The following is a 24,544-nucleotide window of genomic DNA, read 5'->3' as shown; positions in this document are numbered from 1 at the left end:
ATTCTAACTGACCCACTGATGTCACATGGACTACTTTGATGATGTTTTTATTACCTTTCTGGACATGGACAGTATACCGTACGTTGATTTTCAATGAAGGGTCAACAACAAGCTCTCAGACTAAATATAAAACATCTTAAACTGTGTTTTGAAGATGAACGGAGGTCTTACGAGTTTGGAACGACATGAGGGTGAGTCATTAATGACATTATTTTCATTTTTGTGTGAACTATCCCTTAAAAGACATAGAAAGTACATATACAGTAGCACTGTTGAGTACAAACTTACTGAGCTGCATCTTCCGATTGGCCTTTTACTGCAGTCACAGTCGTGTCCTCTCCAGCTTCATGTCCTTTCCCGTTGGGGATTGTGTTCATTTCGGCAGGCTCCATGCTTTTAGAGCGAGAATTCCTCTCAGTGTCCTTATACCGTTTTTTTCTTTGAAAGATGAAAACTGTCGTTTTTTCTTGTTAAAGCTCTATAAGATAAAAATACAAAATAGCACATATTAATCCCAGCTCATTTCAAGGTGATATGGTCTGTTCAACAGTGTTAAAATGGAGCATCAAAGCTATGCATTATGTAACGGCCTGAAACAGGATGAGATTAAGGCTGTCATTTTAGGCAGAAACTCTGACGTTGGCAAATGTGACATGATGACCTTTCAAAAGTCAACATAAGGTTGACCCCATTTACTTTTTTTTAATACATGATCCTGCTAAAAAAGTAAATGTTTGTGCAATCTGTAATTGCTCTAGAACGTTCTTTTTTGGCTGATATTACTGACCTCTCTTATTTTTAACCCTTCGCCTAAAGGAAATGGTTGTCACAATAAACACCAATTAAGAATTGCTGGATAACATCAAGTCCTATTTTACCCTAAAATAAGTAGCATAATAGAAACGAAGACAGGAACATCCTCTCTGACTATGCAACTCTTTTTCTCTCTTTTCCTCTTCTTCCATCACAAAGCAAACCTTTAAAAAAACTCTTCTGTTACATCAACAAATTAACTTTGCAAAACAGCAGTCTGCAGTCCAAACGGTGAATAAGTTGTCACTTTCCTGACTACCGAGAGGTGTTCACGTCTCACATGTCACTATACAGCTCCTGATGCCTCTATAGTTGTTTTGTAGTCTCTTCCTGCCTTCTTTGGTCCTCAGCTCCCTGTGGCTGTTATGATGGACCTGTGCTCTAAAAGCACAAGCTGTGTGTCGCCAGGCTCTCCCTTGGCCCCCTGGTATCCCGAATCCTGCTCTGAATGGCTGGAGACTCAGTATCACATTAGCTACAAAGCAAAAACTGAGGTAAGGGAACGAGAAGGGGAGGGAACCAACACTCCAAACCAGCAGGCCCATTGAAGAAGGCTATGAAAGCCGACAGAACCAGCCATAACCAGCTCAGACCCAGTTTTGGGTGTCTTTATTCATTCATCTCTCTTTTTTAAAGCTTCTCTCTCTCATAGATTTTTCATTTTAATTAGCAAAAGCTTTACATAACAGGCATATTCTCTCCATGCTTAAAGCTGTGGGCTGGCATAACCTCAAGTCCTCTCCTCCAGCTGGCCTTTTTTGTCCTCCAATATGTCCCCCTACTCTTTCGCACCAAATGTGGGTGTTTGAGAATTAATAAGCACGCTGAAAATGAATCGGTGCGAACTCTGGGAAGATAAACTCTGAACAGTCTGTTCGGGCCGCGTCCAGCCAGCGATCTGCCACGTTACTCGGATTGCTGCACAGCTACGGCCAGAGAAATGCGGTTGGGCAGCAAAGCATGGTACGCAATTGTGCATGCTGTGTGGTTTCCTGGGAACAGGACTGGAGAAACAGAAGGGTGATTGTGCCAAGCGTCATTATACCAGTGGGGCCTCAAACTCGCCGGGGCACTCGAAGGGCTGAAAAGGTAATTCATCGGGACCTAATTGAAAAAACAGTGAACCTTAAATTTAGGACAGGCTCATAAAATGGAAGCAGACCTATAGCCAAAAGGAATGCTATAGCCAAAAAGCTAAATGGAGAACCACTCCGTCATTGATGTATTTCGCTAACCAGACAGACAGTAGTCTGCGCATAACAAAGAGATGGTTGCACGGGGTTGGCTGGTGGAATTGGGCGGAGCCAATGGTGTCAACGACAACACTGCTGTTGCATATACTAATGCATAAAAGCCGAAACAGATGACTTTAAGCAAAAACACAGAATTTGTTTTCATTCTTCGCTGATGTCTGGCAGCTCAAGTGATAGTTTTCTGCCAACTGGGTCATAGTGTAAGTCTCTTGAATAATGAAAAGTTTATTCACAGATTACCTCCACATAGTATTTTTCTAGTTAAACCAAAATTTCAATACTGCACTACAATTCATACCAGCACTTCCCTACTGACGTAACTATTTCTCTCAAAGAAGGCCAGGAGATGCTAATCTGTATATATCGTATTATTCTGCATGACCTAAAGCAGTCACATGTACAGAGCATGACAATCGTTGCGGCATAATAAGTCAGCAGCTGATTTTGCCTACTGTTTTGGTGAAAGCCACTTATTAGAAGAGCTGCAATGGTAAATCAATGTTCATTAAAACCAGCCTACGAATGTGTTTAAAGTCCCTATAAATAACTGTTATTAAGCCTGATTCATCCCTCTCTGTCACAGAATTCAACGTCATAGACTGGATTTCAGCAAGAGATATACTGTAGAATGAGAGAGAGAGAGAGAGAGAGAGAGAGAGGGAGAGAGAGAGCGCGAGAGAGAGAGATTAAGATTAACTGGGATTTACACTACATTTTTACATTTTCGGAAATGTGGCTAGCAAAACTCAATGTCATCATGTAAGGGTTGATGTGAATTGCTAAGGTTGTCCCATATGGTTGCTAGGTTGTTTTAGGTGGTTGGTTACTGGTCCTGTTCAAACAAGCTTAAAGGAACCAGCTGACTTTTTGGGAGCTTATTCATCATATGCCCCATTAGATAAGTCCATACATAACTTTTTCATCTCCTTGCGTACCGTACCTCTGTCTGACGCACACACTGCTAGCCTATCTTAGCACAAAGACTGAAAGTATATGGCTCCAGCTAGCATACTGCTCCCAATAAGTGACAAAATAGCACCAACATTTTCCTATTTATATATGTTGTGATTTGTATAGTCACATTGTGTACAAATAACAAGGTCATATGAGACACCCCATCTTTTAACCGTATACATACTGGGAACTATTTTCTCAGAAGGCGAAGCACTGCTACTTGGGCAGAGTGATTAGCGCAACACTTGCATGAACTCTCTGCTCCTCACCACGGGGCTTCTCCGGTGCTGCAAGCAAATCACTCCGCCCCAGTAGCAGTGCTCCGCCTTCTGAGAATATAGTTCCCAGTATGTAAACCGTTGTCGTTATTTTGTCACTCATTGGGAACAGTATGCTAGCTGGAGCCATTTAGTTTCAGTCTCTGTGCTAAGCTAGGCTAGCGGTGGGTGCGTCAGACAGAGTTACGGGACGCACAGAGATGAAGGTGTGGACTTATCTAACTCTGGGGGATACGCTAAGCAGGAATAAGCTAAAGTCCCAAAAAGTCGGTGCTTTCCTTTAACCTTAATTATGTTTGGATCTGTAGATGGCTTGTGTCTCCTCTCCCAATGTAGATGCCAGTGATTCCTAAAAATTCATTCATTTGTGACGGCCCGCCCAGGGCTGCTCGATTATGGAAAAAATAATAATCCCGAATATTTTGGGAAAAATCATTTTTGATTCAAATTGATTATTTAAAACGATTACTTAATGACTGTAAAAACATGCATGCGCATACACAATTCAATGCATTTGTTTAGTGTTGTTGCAGAAGGCTACACATGTCAAGCAGTGACGCCTTCAGAGATGCCTTTTAAACACATTGGTCCAGCGGAACCCGATTCATATTTTAAACACGAGGGATTGTTTATCTTATACTCGCTTGAAATGCACATAATTTAAGATTACTACCTAGTGATCTGACTTCTAACAGATGCGGGACAGAGAGAGAGATAGAGAGGTGCCAAGGTGCAACTGATTGGATAGTTTGCCTCAGCTTGCTTGAAATGCCCAAATCTATACAAATACATAAGGATTACTACTTTTTTGTTTGGACTTTGGACAGATGCAAAAGCGCGTGCACTTGCGAGAGAAAAAGAGAGAGCACAGCTGCTCATGACCTGCTGGAATTATAACACAAAACGAAATTGAAATACGATTAATTGCGCAACCCTAGGCACACCACAAAATCAAAACGGTCCTTCCAAATAGATTTTTGCACAGAGCGTTTTTCACTACCTCTTTCTCAAATGGTTTATACTTGACGCATCTGCACTTTTTCTCTACTTGCAGCTCAGCATCCGGAAATGACCAGCCTTACTGCATACTAGACACCTATTGGCTCTCTCCTGGGAACATTTGTAAATGTGGGGACAGGGTAAGCCAGACCTCACTTATGCAAACAGAGTGGGTAAAATCAGCTCGGTATCCAAAAAATGCAGACTCTTATTTACTTATCCAACTGAATTGATCTTACCGACCGAAACAGATATAGACAGAGAGCATAAAAGCTGTCTCTTTCACATGTTGGCAAGAGAAATGAGACAGCTGATGCAACTTCACAGCACCAGTGACGTGGGCAGAGCTGCACTGGGACGTCACTTGATCCAGGGGTTTACATAGCAGGGGAATGTTTGCTTGTTGGCTTACACATGTGCGTGCGTTGTGTACGTGATTTGGCATCCTGCTTTTCTAAGACTCAGCTAAATGATCCCTGCTGTTTCATTATGTACAGTCATAGCATCTGTGTGTACCTGGCAGTCACTCACGCACCTCTGCTATACACTTCATTAAACCTGTACTGTAATATTTAGGATAACTGCACAGTAAAAAGCCTCTGGTCTTTTATTAACTAATGAAGGATTTGGAAGTGTTAGATGGCATGTGATCATTCTCCTCTCTGCCCTCTCCATCTGGATTATAATCCGAGATTATATTCTTGTATTCTGTCATATTCACAATTTTTCAAGAAACGGTTCAGGGTTTTACTCGTTTATGAAGCAAGTGTAGCGTATGTGTTGGAGAACGTTGGGGATTACACTTGCTCACCTTTGCTCATAATTTGAATTAATTATTAAGAGAGAGAGAGAGAGAGAGAGAGAGAGAGAGAGAGAGAGAGAGAGAGAGAGAGAGAGGGAGAGAGAGATAAAGAGAGAAAGGAAGTACTAGTACAGTAGTACAAATTTATTTATTCCACACTGAATTTGAGGTCCTTTAAAGTTCCCATGTTGTCAAATCTGAAATTCCATGGCTTTTTTCATGATAACTGAGGTCTATGGGTTATTTAAGTACCATATAAGTTTCAAAACAGTCATTTCTATGTACGGTTTGTGAACGAATCATTCTTTTCAGTGAGAGTGAATCAGTACACCAAATCGGACTGAATCGTTTAAAAGAGTTTGTGTGTCGAGACAGCAATGATCTACAAGTTACTCACTTTCACATGTGCTCATGTGCTCAATGACTTTCAAAGTCATTCAGATTCGAAATAAGAGAGACCTTCCGATCTCTCTGATAAAGCCAATATGGAAGTGATTTAAACTGCAATTCATTGACTGGCCGCTAGAGGCTGGCTCCAAAAGGGAGTCAATTCTCAATAGATTCCCAATTCCGTGGCTAGGGCTGTCACGATTATGAAATTTGGCTGATGGTTAATTGTCTAATAAATTGTGACGATTATGGCGATTAATTGCCTGTTTCAGGGCTTTGACGATTATCCGATTAATTGCCTATTTTTATTTTTGACATTTAATTCTCATACATTTTTTCTTTGTTTATGAAATAATTTTCACATATTGTTGTGATTATTTAAATTAAATCTTTTGAAAGGTTTACCTGGGAATAAATATTAACGTCTACTTAAAATAATCTGAAACGTTCTTGTTTATACAGGCTCTGTAGCTCCCCTTGTGTTTTTTAGAGAGATGTGCAATCATTGCGGTGATCTGAAATCATCGCGGTGAGGTCAAAGAATCGCGATGAAACAATTATTTAATCATTGTGACAGCCCTAGGCGTGGCCGCTTGAGTGACGGTTGAACAGCCACTGCTGTCACTAGAGTCGAGCTAGGCGGACGTGGTTTCAGCAACCAGCCACCTCAGCTTTACCCACGTCCCGCCTCTTTACCCATTTTCGGATATCCGCGAGTGATGTGCGGCCAATATGGCGACAGCAGAAATCCACAATCCATATACAAGTATACCTGCACAATAAATCACATGCGATTGTTACACGCATCTCGTCAGTAAAGCCGGTTTCTAGATTAGTAATAAATCACCATCACCTGCTTTCAAAACCTGCTGCCGGGGAATCAATATGGCCGCTCTTGTCTCGCCATCCAGTAAAAGGGGCCAATTATCAACCGCTAAAGAATGACATCCCCTGGGGGTGGGACTTTGAGCAGTATCTGAAAGTGGGGGCGTTGCAAACATGGTGCCGCAGTGACATGACTTCCTTAAAATGGGTCATATTATGAGACTTTTTGAAGATGTAAAATAAGTCTTTGGTATCCCCAGAGTGCATATGTGAAGTTTTATCTCAAAACGTATTATAAAGAAAATGTATTTTAACATGTTAAAATTGCCACTATGTAGGTGCAAGCAAAAATTTGTCATTATTGGGTGTGTACTTTTAAATTCAAATGAGCTGATGAAATGCAAACACTCATCGCCATGATGGTGGTTTGTTGAAAGCGAAACTCAATTGTGCTGTCAATTATTTTTATTTTTTCTCTCTCTGCACTAAATGGCAGAGCTCTGGTTGTATATTGCAGATATTATTGTAATTAGACTTGCATACTACGTCACAAAACAGACGAAATCTGAATAACCTAATTTTTCACATGCTTGCAGAGAATGGCTTACCAAAATAAAGTTCACATTTTCTAGGTTTATAGAAGCACTGGGGACCCAATTAAAGCACTTAAACATGGAAAAAGTCAGATTTTCACGCTGTGAGCCCTTTAAAAGACTTCAAATACCAAATTTCTCCAAAATTGTGCAAAAAATGAACCCCCCCCCCTTTTTATCGGCACCAGCTTTTAAAATGATCTTTTACATTTATGCATTTGGTGCTTTCAGGTTATACATTGTATCACTGTGTGTGAATCCCAGGATTAAACCAGCTGTCGAAAATAGCACAGAATTCTCAGTCATCTGACAAGTGAAGAGGTGTAGAGCATCACAATGGGAGGTGCAGACGTTCTTTCAAGGTTACTGCATGTGGATAGAACAGACAGCTGTGTGGGGAGTAAATGCATAAACAAGACGCAAGTAAGTACGTCATGGCTGAAAATACAGCAAGTTTTAAGAGATTTAAATTAGAAGTTAACATTTGTCTGAGATGTAAATGAGAGTGAAGCACGCCACGGGCAGCACAAGGCTTACAGTATGTGAAGGTTTCTCTGCCCCATCTAAAAGTGATGAATTTATTTTTATATTTGTGAGAGAAAGTGTCAGTGACATCATGCTTCAAGCTTAGCAGAGAAGGCGGTTCGGTCTATGGATCATACTGTATATTATGATGAGGTTTACCATAACCTCTAAATCCTGTTCTTTTTTTCCCCATCTTTACTCCCCATCCAAACTGTTACAGTCTAGTGGCAAAGTGACTCACTGCACATGTGATTTATTTATAGGCTTCATATCCTGTCAGGGCAGCTCAGGTTGCCACACTGAGATCACCACAGGTAGTGGAGTAAAAACACACACACACACACACCAGGTAAAACACACCACTACAAACCTACAATAAGGATTTAACACACATGCACACACGAGCAAAACACAGACATCATGGTCATGGTGAGAGCCAGGGAAATTTACAGTATAATAACAAAAAGTCAATTATGCAACATTACTCCATGACTCCAATTAACTTTAAACACCACCTGTACACCTATGAAGACTGAAAACTGGTGGGCAAATATAAAAAAATGAAATTATTTCTTGAAAGAATTCATCCAATAAGAAAAATGCGGTTATGATCGTGATTGGTTCTTACTTATACATTGTGGGTAGTGTAGTTCTTTACATGTGTTTTCGCAATAAAATCCTTTTTTGTTTTAACATTCAGACGTATGGTTCTTCTCCCCCACCCACCCTCGAGCTAGATGTATACATTATTCCAGAAGTAATATGATTTGTTCGCTGTGGACAAATGTGAACATGTTCTTACTGTTCCAATGAGAACTGTTGCGCAGACGCAGTGAATTGTATTATTTGTGCATATTGTTTAATATGTCACTTGTGCATTAAAAACTGCACGGTGACCTGTTTTTCCATTTAGCCCTGTTTTACTGAGAATTCTGACATGACAACATTTGGCTATGGAGAGATCGTCACAATATAAATAGCTAAATGTTTTGTGTTGATATTATCTTGTTTAAGTATATATGCTGAAGTTGCACTTAGTTAAAAATGACAGGCTTTGAAAAGCATTTTAAACAACCAGGATGTGGATAGAAATAGGGGTTTGAAAACGTCACCATTGACCCAATGTGGGTTGAAAATAACCCAACATTTTGTGTCAGTAGTCAGGATGCTGCCACTAAAGGTGGATGCATAGGTAGACAGCAAAGAAGCTTAAAGGGATAGTTCACCAAAAAATGAAAATAATGTCATTAATGACTCACCCTCTTGTCATTCCAAACTCGTAAGACCTCGGTTCATTTTCTAAACACAGTTTAAGATGTTTAATATTTAGTCCGAGAGCTTGATGACCCTTCATTGAAAATCTACGTACGGTATACTGTCTGTCCATGTCCAGAAAGGTAATAAAAACATCATCAAAGTAGTCCATGTGACATCAGAGGGTCAGTTAGAATGTGTTGAAGCATCGAAAATAAATTTTGGTCCAAAAAAAATTAAAACTTTATTCACCATTGTTCTCTTCTGCGTCTTTTGTGAAGCGCATGCGCGAGACTAAAGTCAGGTGACTGCAGGGACGCGGATGACGGATGACGCAGTTGACGTGTTATCTGGTGCGCCCCAGCTGTTTTTTTTTCGCACGTGCTTCGTTTACAGTCTCAGGGAGACACACGCTGTAATTTGAAAAAAAAACTTCTCAAACATGTCTGAGGATAACACGTCATCAGCGTCACTGCAGTCATGTGACTTTAGTCTCGCGCACGCGCTTCACAACAGACGCGGGAGAGAAGACAATGCTAAACAATGTCATATTTTTGTTATTGTTGGACCAAAATGTATTTTCGATGCCTCAACACATTTTAATTGAGCCACTGATGTCACATGGACTACTTTGATGATGTTTTTATTACCTTTCTGGACATGGACGGTATACCGTACACAGACTTTCAATAAAGGGTCAACAAGCTCTCTGACTAAATACAACATCTTAACTGTGTTCCGAAGATAAACGGAGGTCTTACGAGTTTGGAACAACATGAGGGTGAGACATTATATTCATTTTTGGGTGAACTCTCCCTTTAACAGCATTTGGAACAGAGTTAAAAGAACAGATTGTTTTTTACAATATAATAAAATCCCATTAAATAGTTTTACAATGTATCTCTTTATCTACAGTAGCCATTAAGCATTTTTCACACTTTGTATACAATATCCATTAACAGCTATCGCAGGTGCAAAAACTGATAAGAAAGAACAACAGTAAGCTTGTAGGGCTTTATTGTTAAAATATTTTGGATGATAATCGAGTGTGAAGAACAAAGTCTCCTCCAGAAGAGAAGTGACAGATTAAAAAGCCTGACTAATATGAGCGATAAGTGCTTTACTTAGCAGTAAATAAAAAAATTAATGAATCAATGACAGAAACAAGTAGGGAAAGAAAAAGCGATGTATTGGCAAGCTGTCACATGAATGGTGATACCACAAGATGATGGAATGAGAACAGCATGGCAGGATAATAGAGATACACATATAGCAGCCATTAAATTATGCAGCCTGACTGCATTATAGCTCACAAACTCTATGATAAATTGCCAGCAAACACAAAACCGCTGTGAGAATGCTGCTAGCCGTAATGCAATGTGTGAATCTCAGTTTCTAACCTTTTCATCATACACTGGAACCAAAAAGGTATTCAAACATGTGTTACCCTGGCTGTAAAAACCCAGCTAAAGCCATTTTCGTGGTTGGTATCTCTGTTAGGAAGTGATTGTGGAGTGAGCGTAGAGAAGAACACTGAGGCAGTGTTGTGTTGGTCAGGCGGTCTGCAGATAAGGGAAGCCTCCACATGTTGGCATGTCATTGAAAAAAAGGGTGGCTCGTTCAGGTCAGCCGATCAAACACCATTCTGTGCCAGTGTTCACGCTAGCCCATCTTGTGAGCTGAACAAAGTGATACCCTCTGTTGTCACATGGGTTATAGAATAACATTGTGAGAGGACATCAGCATGACCAGATGGCAAATGTATATACAGACGACTCCTCTGATAAACCCAAGTGACCAATCAGAAGCCAAAGCTTAGAGAATATCATCAAGAGACACCCAATGAAAGTCAAGAACTTCAGACAAAGCATAAAAGGCATTCATTTCCTTTTTAACAATAACACTACTGGTCATGAGAGTCTTGAGATACAATGGTTTATTGATGTGCAGCAGACATGTAAAAAAAATATGCGTATTGTTAAAAGTTGCGTATTGAACTTGTGCGCATAATTGGAATATTGCATTATTTTGCGAATAAAGTAGTGTTAAAGAGAATTAAAACCAGAATCCAGAAAAATGAAAACAGAAAACACGGAATTCGAGAATAATAAAATGGAAAACATGGAATTTTAGAATAAATAAAATGGAATTTGGGAAAAAAAATAAAACAGATTTCATAGGGCCCTATACTCAGTCGGAGTTATACACTATGTCTATTACTCATTATATTTCATTATGAGATACGTTGTTTAAATTGATGATTTTATCAAAACGGCAACTACATTGATTCATTTTACAATCCCACTAGCATGTTATTTAGACAAAAAAAGTTTAATTTGCATGAGGAAGCTGGCGTTTTTATGCACACTTAAAGGCGAGGTGCATGATTTTTGAAAGACACTTTGGAAAAGGGAGTCAAAACACTAGGGCTGCAAAAAAATAGATTTTTCGATTAATGGTTTTTTTATTTTTATTTGGTCGATTCAGAATCTATTCTGCAAACATTGAACGTAAGATTAACGTTAAACAAATTACTAGTCTTCTTCCCTAGATGTCACCCTCTTTTTTGCCTTGCGCGATGTTACCAAGGAGCCTGTCATTCTTTCATTCAGTGCTTAAAATGGCGGTTTTAGGTGCTTCATCAACGTTGATGCCACTTTCAAATAAAAAGTCAGAGGTATGGAAGCATTTTAGATTTCGCAAGCAAGACGACAATGATAGTGTTGTGGCTTTTAATTTCTTTTTATTAATAACCCACTTGCAAACTTATGTTCACTGTTGTTTTTTATTAATATATTATTTGTATTAAATCTATATTCATTGAATTGAATCGACCCAAGAACCGGAATCGAAAATTGAATCGAGAATCGAAATCGAATCGATTTGATAGCTTGTGAATCGAAATTGAATCGATCTGGAACATCTGAATCGATACCCAGCCCTACAAAACACTTGTAGCCAATCAGCTATAAGGGACATCCGACATCGTTGCCTGGGTTGCGTATGTGTGGGGCAGGTCTATCAAAAGAAGGTCCAGATTCTATTGGGGTAGGGGCGTTTTTGTTTAGGTGATTTCAAATGTCAACATTGGCTTTCAGAGATCATGAACCCCGCCTTTAAAGGCTTATTGCACTATAACAGTTAACGATTATTTGATTGATTGATCATTCATTTAAACGATCATCGAATATCGGAAATTGCATAAATTGACATCCCTAATTCCTGCTGTTTGAGTTGACAGTCAAGTAAGACATACCTGTAAAGTAATATTACCGAACCATTAAGATGATTAAGAACTTCATTTTAGATGCTGTGCAATAAGTTATGTAAACTGGTTAGTCCAGTTATACCATCCAACACGCAAAGTCACCTGACTTTTTGGATGCACATGATATGGATTTATTAAAGTGTTTCCATCAAAGTTTACACACATTTTTTTTCGGATACATTTCTTATCCGAAAAAAAATGTGTGTAAACTATAATTTGATAAATGATTTAATTGAATTGTGCTTCACTAGCTATGTTTCCATCCATCTATTTTTATGCACATTTTTAAAAACTATGCACATCCTGGCATTTCCATCCAGCTTTTTTAATATGATACTCCAAAATGTGCATAAAAATAGGTGGATGGAAACATAGCTAGTGAAGCACAATTCAATTAAATCATTTATCAAATTAGTTTAAAGTGAATTAAACCCTACGGCAACATTCTTAGTGTAAGAAACTCAATCCACTGTGATTTAAAAACCATTACTGTATAAACCTTTGAATTGCATTTGTACTGTATGTGATTTCCTGCCAAATCTCTCCTTACATACCAGCTGGTTTAAACAAAGCCAATTGATTCACATTTAGCAGATCAGGAAAATCTAATTTTCCTGTAATATCTGTATCATGCTGTAAGTACAAATGTGTTGACATCCTCAACCAGCCAACATGGCTCAACTCCAAAAAAAAAGCATAAAAGTGATGAAATTGATCTACAAGCTCTGTCCAGCAAATAATTCACATGTGATTACCTCAAACCTGAGATAAGAGTACATTTCAATTGCAAGGAAATTTTGAATAAAAAGTGTGAACACATAAATATCTGTATACCCCGAGACTTCATACAAGTACTTTTACACTACACAGTAACAGATGTCTGTGTTTTCAAGAAAGACACACGCTTTACCCTACTGACATCCGACACATCTGAACACATCTAGTGGTTTAAATAGGATCAGTGTTAACAGCAGTACTTTATCTGTGATTAATCTCCTCTTTCTCTCTTTCTCTCATCTTATTCTATTCAGTAATTACAGGAGCAGCACTCATAAATTAATTTGAACTGGAATCTAGACTTTTCCATTACTCAAGATTATGTAATTTGTGAATACAACTTTGTGTGTGTTTGCACGAACAATGTTTCAGGCAGACACATTTCTATTCAACAAATAAAAATCTCAAACAAATATCATCTCATTCATGTATAACAGACTAATCTGTCTTTAATCACCACCAACTTGATTCAAGCATGCCTTTTAATCAGATCCTAACTCTTCTGCAATATTGAATTTGCAATATTTTTGTGCATATTTAAACTAGTGCAAATAATTAATGTTTGCTTTTCATTCATAAGCAAGTAAAATAACAACTGCATGAAATCTAATTTAAAGTCAAAGCTGTATGTCCGAATGTACCACTTCTAATAATTATTATAAATTTGTGACTCCAGGTCACATCAAAATTAAATTCTACATTAACATAAAAGAGCTATCCCAAAATGTCGCAAGATTACAATCCCTTAACAATACATAAATACCCTTTGTTGAAGCTTTTCCTGCTGAGCCGCCTTTAAAATATTTCTGACCTTTATTAGGTGGTTTAATGTCCTAAGGGTATGTTCTGGTTGTTTTCGAAATGTTAAAAAAAAAAAAAAAGAGTAAGAATTGACCAAATATATTCATATCTTGACCAGTGATATTACTCAAGACCTAAGGGTTTCAACCAAGGGGCCATGGACCCCTGTGGATTCACCTGCAGGGTCCCTGATGGTTGAAGATATACAAAACAAACAGTAGAATTTTGTAACTAATGATGTTTTAAACATTATATTTTGCTTAAGAAATTATAAAGGTGTTATTGGGAAAAATAAAGATTTTGAGTTTATTTTATTTAGGGTCTATTAAAGTAAAACCCTGCTCTAGACAGCTGAGAAACAAGATTTATTCTGTCTGAACATGAACAACCCTGAGACATCTAATAAGAGGTGGATCTGAAAAGACAGAATTGGGGGAAATCAATTCTTTTGAAGTCAAGACATGATTATCATGCTTTTCAACCACCCCCTGTGGATGGATAAACCTGAAGAAAAAGCAAGAGAGAACGAAATCATGCCTCCACTCTTCTCCACATAATCACTGGCTTAAGCACAGTGCCTTCTGAGCCTTAATTTACCCTATCAACCACCAGACGCGCTCTTAAGTGCAAACACACTACACTAAGGCAGACAACAACCCTTTCAATCCATTTCTGCTTCACCTAGGTCACTTCTGCAAAGTCCCGTCTGTTACCTAAGAGCTTTAGGCTGATGCTACACAAAGGCACAGGTGCACAGAGAAGCACAAGTGACTCCTGTCCATTCATACCCCTTTTGAACACCAGTGACCTGTTATTTATGCTGTCACGTGCAAACCTTTACATCAAGTCTAGCAGCCAAGTGGTGTTTCAGCTTTATTGCAATGGAATCTCTATCCATAAATTCCTCCATAGGGCAACCCAGAGTCATTGGTCTGATCTGTCGGTGTCATTTATTTATTTATTAAAAAAAAATGTTTCTAAGCTATCTTCCACTCTATATTTCCTTTATAAAGGCAAATTTATAATGTTACATTTTATCAACATTACAGAAACATTTACAAGGCTCTGTTCACATGACTGGGACTCTATACACGCGTGTATTCGTATAAATATCATTTGACATTGGCTGTGTGACTTAAAACTGAGTGGGCTACTTGGACAGCATCTGGGGCATCAGAGGCACGTGCAACGTTTTCGCCCATCACACCTGCAGGCGCGTGCGCGTCTCACACACGTGCGCGCAAACACACAATCAGCCGACTACAAATTTTCCATCTGCACGCGCTTATCATGCCCTGAAAAGCTGCACGATCCCCTTATCCCCTAAAATGCTGTCTGGATAGCCACCACACCAGGATTTTAGACACTGTCGTTAAACGTAACGTAAGGAAACTTTCTGCTGTTATCGAAAGAAAGTATGTAAACACGACTAGTCTGATAAGCCTAGCTATTAACCAACGTGTAAATGAAAAAATACAGAAAATAACGTTACAGTATAATAAACGTGAATTATTTCTGTCATAATTAACAAAGTATACAGTTTTATAGCTGTCATTTAGGGTATAAGAATATATACACCTTTAGTTTAAAGACTAAGAGGTTTTACATCACAACTGACTAACATTTCAATATTAAAAACCAGTCAGTCTTACCGAATAGATGTTCAGTGAGAAATGTTCTCCAAATGATGCTCTCTCTGCTTATTTCGTGAAGTTTGTGAACACGTATTAAATAACAAATAGAAACCTGACGATGGGGATCCGTGAACCGTCCTCTATAAATTGCCGCCGTTATTCTCATTCACTTGGTCCCCGCTGGTCGTTTTTGACGGTTGTGGGCTGCGCTACGCTTCAGTTTCCCCGCCTCCGATTGTCTAGACCGAGGAGTGACCAATCAAATCACTTTACAGAAATACGTCATATACATCTCGCCGCTCACATTTGATTGGCTGACCGTGTCTAAAGGGAACCGACGTCAAGCCGCGAACGCGCACCTATGATGGAGCGTTGGGTTGCGCTCGAGAGAAATTATTGAACCGTGCATCGCACTCTCAGATGTTTATTCAATAACACAACTGTGTGCATCATATATTAATATTTTAATGACATTATATTACTTTAAGCAGTATAAATATTTGCATTCATGAATTTATGACTACTGGGGTGCAAAGCATTATAAATTGATTAAATATTACGTCTGCATGTATTTTAATGTGATCAATAGGTTTCTTTTAAATAGGCTATTAATAACTACATTGAAATAATAGAGCCCCATGTGTGAATTACTTGAACGCGATATATTTGATTATCTTTGTAGATTAATGTAGGCATACGAGACATTTATTCACGGGGCTGCGTGGGAAGCAGCATGTTGCACGCGGACGCACGCAGCGACCTGCTTACACAAAAATCAAGTCCTTTGGAGTTATGCTATGAATCTCACATGTTATAGGCTAATAATACTTTTAATCCGTGAACGTGTTCAACAAATGTATTAATTCACTATATTCTAATAAGACATAAATAAAATACCAGTTTAATATTCAAGGAAATTATAATGTAGTTTATTTTGATATCTTTGCACATTGCATTCTGCACACTTTTACTGGTATACTTTTAAGAATATTTCTGTGAATTTTTAGAAATGCAACAATTTTTTTATTGATCTTCCCTGCTATGAAGGGAAATAATTTGGATCCATGCAGAGATCATTAAAGGGATAGTTCACCCAAAAATGAAAATTCTGTTATTATTTACTCACTCTCATGTTGTTACAAACCCACATAAATTTCTTTTTTCTGATTAACACAAAGGATGATATTTTGAGAAATGTTTGTAACCAAACCAATCGTGGACCCCATTTACAAGTGAATGGGGTCCACGTCCGATTTGGTTACAAACACTTCCTTAAAATATCTTCCTTTCTTATTTATCAGAAAAAATAAAATAATGCGTGTTTGTAACAACATGAGAGTAAATGATGACAGAATTTTCATTTTTGGGTGAACTATCCCTTTAAGCGTACCAGCAGTTGAACTGCATGTAAGCAGCTCCTGACAAATTCCAGATTGTAGTGGGAAGTGTGGCTTCCCCTTCCCCAAAATGGCATTCAAGGTACACAAGCTCTACTTTTAATCACCCTTAACAAACCATTCGCAAACCCCATTTACTTCCATAGTATTCTTTTTTCCAACTATGGAAGTGAATGGGGTCCACGTCCGATTTGGTTACAAACACTTCCTTAAAATATCTTCCTTTGTGTTCATCAGAAAAAAAAGAAATTTATGCGAGTTTGAGAGTGAGTAAATACTGACAGAATTAAAATATTTGAGGGTGCACTATCCCTTTAAGCGTATCAGCAGTTGAATGCATGGTAAGCAGCTCCTGACAAATTCCAGATTGTAGTGGGAAGTGAGGCTTCCCCTTCCCAAAATGGCATTCAAGGTTCACAAGCTCTATCACCCTCAACAAACCATTCGCAAACCCCATTTTCTTCCATAGTATTCTTTTTTCCAACTATGGAAGTGAATGGGGTGCACGAACGGTTTGGTTACAAACATTTCTCAAAATATCTTCCTTTGTGTTTATCAGAAAAAAAGAAATTTATACGGGTTTGAGATTGAGTAAATGATGACAGAATTTTCATTTTTTGGTGAACTATTCCTTTAAGCGTACCAGCAATTGAGCTGCATTGTAAGCAGCTCCTGACAAATTCCAGATTGTAGTGGGAAGTGTGGCTTCCCCTGCCCAAAATGGCATTCAAGGTGCACAAGCTCTATTTTTAATCACCCTTAACAAACCTTTCGTAAACCCCATTTACTTCCATAGTATTCTTTTTTCCAACTATGGAAGTGAATGGGGTCCACAAACGGTTTGGTTACAAACATTTCTCAAAATATCTTCATTTGTGTTCATCAGAAAAAATATTTTATGCGGGTTTGAGATTGAGTAAATGATGACAGAATTTTCATTTTTGGGTGAACTATCCCTTTAAGCATACCAGAAATTGAGCTGCATTGTAAGCAGGTCCTGACAAATTCCAGGTTGTAGTGGGAAGTGTGGCTTTCCCTTCCCAAAATGGCATTCAAGGTACACATACTTTAATCACCCTTTTATTACTGAAATAATCACATATAGATAAAGCTGGAATGCACTGTAAGTCGCTTTGTATAAAATCACCTGCAAATGCATAAATCTAAATGTGTGTGAGGTCAAAACATGAACATTTTAAAAGGACTGAGAGAGAAGAGGCGACGGCATGCGTGCAATGTAATGTATGGCCCGATTTATGAAGGAAATGTTAGACCCTAATCATATATCCGGCATGTGGCCACATATACAATAACTATAAAGCCTCAACAATTCAATGACTTCAAAGACGGGTTTAATATTGAGTGTAGATTTCACACAGTGTCGTGTCTATGGGGAGCTGGATTTTAAAGGCAAAGGCATATCCCCAACCACTGAGCCCTGCTGTACTAGTCCCAGGTGCGTCGGTACAGCTGTGTTCATGTCACGCATGTAGCACAGCAGTGAGGATCTTTGGACTGCCTTTAGGGGAAAGTTAAAGGGGCCTCCGTGTACCTCTGTACATCATGATCCCAAAGATACTGATATCCTTTACAACCTCCTCACTTCTAGGAATTACTGTATGGGAATTCATAATCAGCCTTAACAGAAATGAAAACTCCAATGGAATTTCTAGCATGAAGTAAAAACAAAGGATTAAAGTTATTTTTGGTGTTCTTGTCTTAGAAATCTTACAATTCTGTCCCTTTGTATCCAAACAATAAATAATTCTTGAAAGTATTTCATGAACATGCTTCAGTTTACTAACATCTTTTGTTTGATTGTAGATGAAAGAAAACAATGTCAAAATATAAACACAGAGCCGTGTATATAATGGAGAGAACTAGCACTACTTCTCATGTTTTTAATCTGTATTTTTGTTTTCTGCTTGTTTAAAATGGTTGCTTCTTGACAGGGTGACATAATTAATTTTGACACAAGTAGGCCTTGTATCCTGCCCACAACACTTACTGTGCTCACAGGGGTGCTGTAAAGGGGGGGTAAACAATGACGATTCTCGGGGCCCACGAGTAAGAGGCCCACGAGTAAGAGGGGGCCCAGAGAAGCCCCCAAAATTGTGGTGCTAAAAAATTTTTAATAGTAAAAATTATTAACTTTAAATTATCCTATTTGCTGTTTCCTGGTATCAAAAAAATTTATTTGTTTAGGAAACACAAACGTCCGTGGGCCCCTTTCCCCCCTCTCAATTATCATAAAATGGTTCAGTCCGCCCAAATTGTATAATCCAGGCAACACAGCTTGACTTCACTTATAGTCAGAATATCAACTTGACTGACGAGAAAGTGAAAATGCCTCAAACATCTGGAAGTCAAAAACGGAAAGAGAAAAAAATAAGAGAAGTGAAAGAGGCAAAGGGTCGACACCAATTTTTCACAAGAAAAGGTGGGTTTGTAAGTAGGCCTAAATTTTTAGTGGACCGCCCGCCCGTGACAAAGATCGTAGCCTATGGCACTTTTCTGTGCTTACGCGCACGCTTTGTACACGAGGCCCCAGGTCTCTACGGTAGCATTTTTCGACAAGTAAGCATGTTTCGATAGAGCAGGGTGCAGCGGGTGCACGGCTTTGCCTCACAGGCAGCCGTTGTCGGCATCTTTGTACGAGGCTCCGTCATGCAAAAAATGACTTTCTTACTTAGTATTTTTGTCTTGTTTTCAGTAGAAATAACTAAAAATTCTTAAATATGCTTTTTCTTGATGAGCAAAATGACAGAAGTAAATTAGTCTAGTTTTGAGACAAATTAATATACAATTTAAGTGAAATTGTCCTTAAAACAAGCAAAATTATCTGCCCATGGGGTGAGAAAAAAATTGTGAAATAAGTTTTCTTTTTTCTTTAACACTTAATTCAAGTAAAATTTTCTCACCCCAATGGTGGTCAAAATACCATAAAAGCGCATGATTTTATGTAAATTAATATGAAAAAAGTCTCATCTGTGTTGGGGGCCCTGTCAAGATTCTTTTCATGGGGCCCAAAATCCTAAGCAGCGCCCCTGTGTGCTCATGCAAATTCCAATCTGTTATGTAAATTTCATTTCTGTTATTCAGCAGCCTGACTGTTGTTATGTGATATAACCTTCAAATGTGGCGCTCTAATGCTTGAGGAAAAAATGGGAGTGTCCAGTAACGTCATTACTATGGCCTGGACCAGCTTTTGTAATGATGAGAATTGATCCCAGCACAGATAATAAACCATCATAATCAAACTCAATCAAGGTCAGTTTTTACAGCCCGCCCCGATGGGGATATGATAGGAGCAGGGTCTTTTTGCACACATTGTTCTGGAGAGAAAAATAGGCATATTTCTCAGAAAACTGTTGATACAATGTATAATAATCGTATCTTGGAACATTTGCATAATCTCTTGCTCATCTATGAAACAATGCCATTAAACCCAATGCAAGTTATTATAATCAGTAACATCTTAAGCATTAGGATTATGTGGTCATATATGATCCAGTCGGTGAAATCCCAGTTTAAGTAATTTTTTATTTACAAAAAAATTCTACAGTACATAATCTAAAGAACATTCTGTAAAGATATAGCCTTGGTATCTTGTATACTGACTGAGTAAGGTCATGTCAAAGAATAAAATTAATGATTGAAATCAAACTTTGACGCTTCTAATCTCATAATAAGATAAGGAGATTAACCTGGATTTACTGGCGGGGTCACATGGTTTCTGCATTTTGGGAAAGTTATCAGATTGTTTACTATTTTGTAGACAATTCTTTTCATTGTAGTAATAAAAATGTACTTGCCACATGGCTTTTGCATTACAATGTACATGTAGCTCAGTTGTACAGAGCATTGTGTTAGCAGCGCAAAAGGTCATGAGTTTGGTCCTCACACTACAGTATCAGATAAAAGATACAAAAGTGGTAACTGAGATGGTACCTTTTAAAAAGGTCCTAATATTGTACCTTTGAGGTACCAGTGCGTCCCTCTAAAGTACCAATGTGTGCCTTTGAGGTCTCAGGGTGCCCTTCTAAAGTACCAATGTGTGCCTTTGAGGTACCAGTGCGCTCCTCTAAAGTACCAGTGTGTACCTTTGAGGTACCAGTGCGTCCCTCTAAAGTACCAATGTGTGCCTTTGGGATCCCAGGGCGCCCTTCTAAAGTACCAATGTGTGCCTTTGAGGTACCAGTGCGCCCCTCTAAAGTACCAGTGTGTGCCTTTGAGGTACCAGTAGGCACCTCTAAAGTACCAGTGTGTGCCTTTGAGGTACCAGTGCGCCCCTCTAAAGTACCAATGTGTACCTTTGTGGTACCGGTGCGCCCCTCTAAAGTACCAATGTGTACCTTTGAGGTACCAGTGCGCCCCTCTAAATCAATGTGTGCCTTTGAGGTACCAGTGCGCCCCTCTAAAGTACCAATGTGTGCCTTCGAGGTACCAGTCCGCACCTCTAAATCAATGTGTGCCTTTGAGGTACCAGTGCGCCCCTCTAAAGTACCAATGTGTACCTTTGAGGTACCAGTGCGCCCCTCTAAACCAGTGTGTGCCTTTGAGGTAACAGTGTGCCCCTCTTAAGTACCAATCTGTGTGTTTGAGGTACCAGTGCGCCCCTCTAAAGTACCAATGCTTACCTTTGAGGTACAGGTGCGCCCCTCTAAAGTACCAATGTGTGCCTTTGAGGTACCGGTGCGCCCCTCTAAAGTACCAATGTGTTCCTTTGAGGTACCGGTGCACCCCTCTAAAGTACCAATGTGTTACTTTGAGGTACCGGTGTGCCCCTCTAGAGTACCAATGTGTGCCTTTGAGGTACCGGTGCGCCCCTCTAAAGTACCAATGTGTTCCTTTGAGGTACCGGTGCACCCCTCTAAAGTACCAATGTGTTACTTTGAGGTACCGGTGTGCCCCTCTAGAGTACCAATGTGTTCCTTTGAGGTACCGGTGCACCCCTCTAAAGTACCAATGTGTTACTTTGAGGTACCGGTGTGCCTCTCTAGAGTACCAATGTGTGCCTTTGAGGTACCGGTGCGCCCCTCTAAAGTACCAATGTGTTCCTTTGAGGTACCGGTGCACCCCTCTAAACTACCAATGTGTTCCTTTGAGGTACCAGTACGCCCCTCTAAACCAATGTGTGCCTTTGCGGTACCAGTGCGCCCCTCTAGAGTACCAATGTGTACCTTTGAGGTACCAGTACGCACCTCTAAAGTACCAATGTGTACCTTTGGGTACCAGTGCGCCCCTCTAGAGTACCAATGTGTACCTTTGAGGTACCAGTACGCCCCTCTAAAGTACCAATGTGTACCTTTGAGGTACCAGTACGCACCTCTAAAGTACCAATGTGTACCTTTGAGGTACCAGTACGCTCCTCTAAAGTACCAATGTGTACCTTTGAGGTACCAGTACGCCCCTCTAAAGTACCAATGTGTACCTTTGAGGTACCAGTATGCACCTCTAAAGTACCAATTTGTACCTTTGAGGTACCAGTATGCACCTCTAACGTACAAATGTGTACCTTTGAGGTACCAGTACGCACCGCTAAAGTACAAATGTGTACATTTGAGGTACCAGTGCGCCCCTCTAGAGTACCAATGTGTACCTTTGAGGTACCAGTACGCACCTCTAAAGTACCAATGTGTACCTTTGGGTACCAGTGCGCCCCTCTAAAGTACCAATGTGTACCTTTGAGGTACCAGTACGCACCGCTAAAGTACCAATGTGTACCTTTGAGGTACCAGTACGCACCGCTAAAGTACCAATGTGTACCTTTGAGGTACCAGTACGCACCTCTAAAGTACCAATGTGTACCTTTGGGTACCAGTGCGCCCCTCTATAGTACCAATGTGTACCTTTGAGGTACCAGTACGCACCGCTAAAGTACCAATGTGTACATTTGAGGTACCAGTGCGCCCCTCTAGAGTACCAATGTGTACCTTTGAGGTACCAGTACGCACCTCTAAAGTACCAATGTGTACCTTTGGGTACCAGTGCGCCCCTCTAAAGTACCAATGTGTACCTTTGAGGTACCAGTACGCACCTCTAAAGTACCAATGTGTACCTTTGGGTACCAGTGCGCCCCTCTAGAGTACCAATGTGTACCTTTGAGGTACCAGTACGCCCCTCTAAAGTACCAATGTGTACCTTTGAGGTACCAGTACGCACCTCTAAAGTACCAATGTGTACCTTTGAGGTACCAGTACGCACCTCTAAAGTACCAATTTGTACCTTTGAGGTACCAGTATGCACCTCTAACGTACAAATGTGTACCTTTGAGGTACCAGTATCTACCTTTTAGGTACCACCACAGTGACAACATTTGTATCTTTTTTAAGCGTGCAGGAAACAAACACACTGATAAAACCTATACATTGTTTAGGACTGTAAGTTGTTTTGGATAATAGTATCTGTAATTTGCATAAATGTAAATGTACAGCAGCGGGTTTAACTGCCAAACCATGGTAAAAATACTGTTTGTACCTAATAGTAACCATATTACATTAATGATCAAATTTTGTGATTTGTTCATAAATATGTGAAAATTTGTGCACTGCCATTATCATTTTGTATGTATATATAATGAAATAATGATTTGTTTTGTTATTGTTAGGGAGGAAACTGGACATTTGTTTTTCGAAAAGCATGTTCTTGAGTTTAAACTATCCCATTCATATTTTTGGTCAGTTTTCCAAAAGATAAAGACTGCACACTAATATATACAGTTTGGGTTAACCAGAAGGGTTCATGGTAGGATGTGTGAGATAGTGACAGAGATTACGCAACTTTTAGTACACTACCAAAAAAGGTATACTGTCAAAAAAATGCTGTTTTATACCCAGTGTTGGGTCAAAAAGGAATGAACCCAACACGTTGGGTTGTATTTTAACCTATGATAGGTTGTTTCAAACCATTGTTGGGTCCACTATATAACATTGATTTAACAATAAAATGTTAATTTAACAGCTGAGTTTGTCCCTTTGCAAACCAAAAAATGCTTTTTTGTCTATATTGGCTAAAGGTTACAGTCATGGATTAAATAAATTGGTTATATTTCTAAAAAATCTGTCATGGTGTACAGTAGACCATATTTTAAAGGGACACTGTAAAAAATGTAGGGTTGTTTTAACCCATAGTTGGGTTCAACACCTTCTGAGGTTATTTATAACCCAACAGGGTTTGTCCATATTTGACCCCAGGACCCAGCATTTTTAGAGTGTACTCAATAGCCTCCTTTTAGATAGACAGACAGGTAAATAAACATTTTTAGGCAAACATCTAAAGAACTGTAATGGGAAATTTTAAATGTTATTTAAGGTTACTGTAACACATGCAATGAGATAAGAGACTATGAAATCTCTTAGATCTAATGTAAAGAGACATCACACAAAAGAAGGTGCAGCGTTTCTAAATATTGTCTAACACCGTGTACAGCAGCACAATCAGTCTTTGAACGGTTTATCAACATTAGACATCTGCCATACTACAAACGTCATGTTTGTTGTTCTTCTCTGAATATCAAAGTTCAGAGATCGTTTTCACAGAGCAAGTTCAGAGAGCAGAACCCCCCTCGCACCCACTAGAACCCCCGCACTCCCCCCTCAGGTCCCGCGCCGCTGTGCTTGGATCCTCCACTGGGAACAAAGAACCGCTGAGCATTGTTCCACCCCGTGTGCGGAATTCCGCGAGCAGGCCAGGTGCTTCTCCATTAGGGTCAGACATGATGAGGAGGCCCCAGGAGACACCAGGAGGCCCAGAGGGGCCCCAAAAGTACGGATGGAATTCAATAGAAAGTGAAGCACGAATGTGAACCTGAAGTCCAGATTAGAGGATTATCATAAACACAAACAGGCACTACAGATGAAAACATCCTAAAATTAAACTCAGGACAGTTTAAATTGTACAAAACAACAGAATGGTAACAGTATTTCGTGGAAACCTATATATGAACCTGCTGATGTTGACACAGCTTAAAAAAGAAAAA

General features: G+C 39.3%; 1 protein-coding gene across 2 annotated transcripts in view; it reads right to left on the bottom strand.

Annotated features, from left to right (window-relative positions):
• The window catches only part of slc38a3a (solute carrier family 38 member 3a), a 61,003-nt gene extending 45,655 nt beyond the window's left edge, over window positions 1-15,348 (bottom strand). Inside the window, exons 1-2 of one of the 2 annotated variants that reach the window (XM_065240984.1) lie at window positions 15,185-15,348; window positions 289-478 (exon numbers count right to left, since the gene is read on the bottom strand). In XM_065240984.1, the coding sequence (XP_065097056.1) occupies window positions 289-392 (104 nt within the window). In that variant the 5' untranslated portion in view covers window positions 393-478; window positions 15,185-15,348. The remainder of the gene's footprint in view (window positions 1-288; window positions 479-15,184) is intronic. The other variant, XM_065240986.2, reaches the window with a different exon arrangement.
• Between the last annotated feature and the right edge of the window lie 9,196 nt (window positions 15,349-24,544).

The sequence above is a fragment of the Paramisgurnus dabryanus genome, chromosome 14 (genome assembly GCF_030506205.2).
Source record: "Paramisgurnus dabryanus chromosome 14, PD_genome_1.1, whole genome shotgun sequence".
Classification (NCBI taxonomy): domain Eukaryota; kingdom Metazoa; phylum Chordata; class Actinopteri; order Cypriniformes; family Cobitidae; genus Paramisgurnus; species Paramisgurnus dabryanus.
The sequence above is the reverse complement of the archived record's forward strand: the minus strand, read 5'-3'. Positions and strand labels throughout refer to the sequence as shown.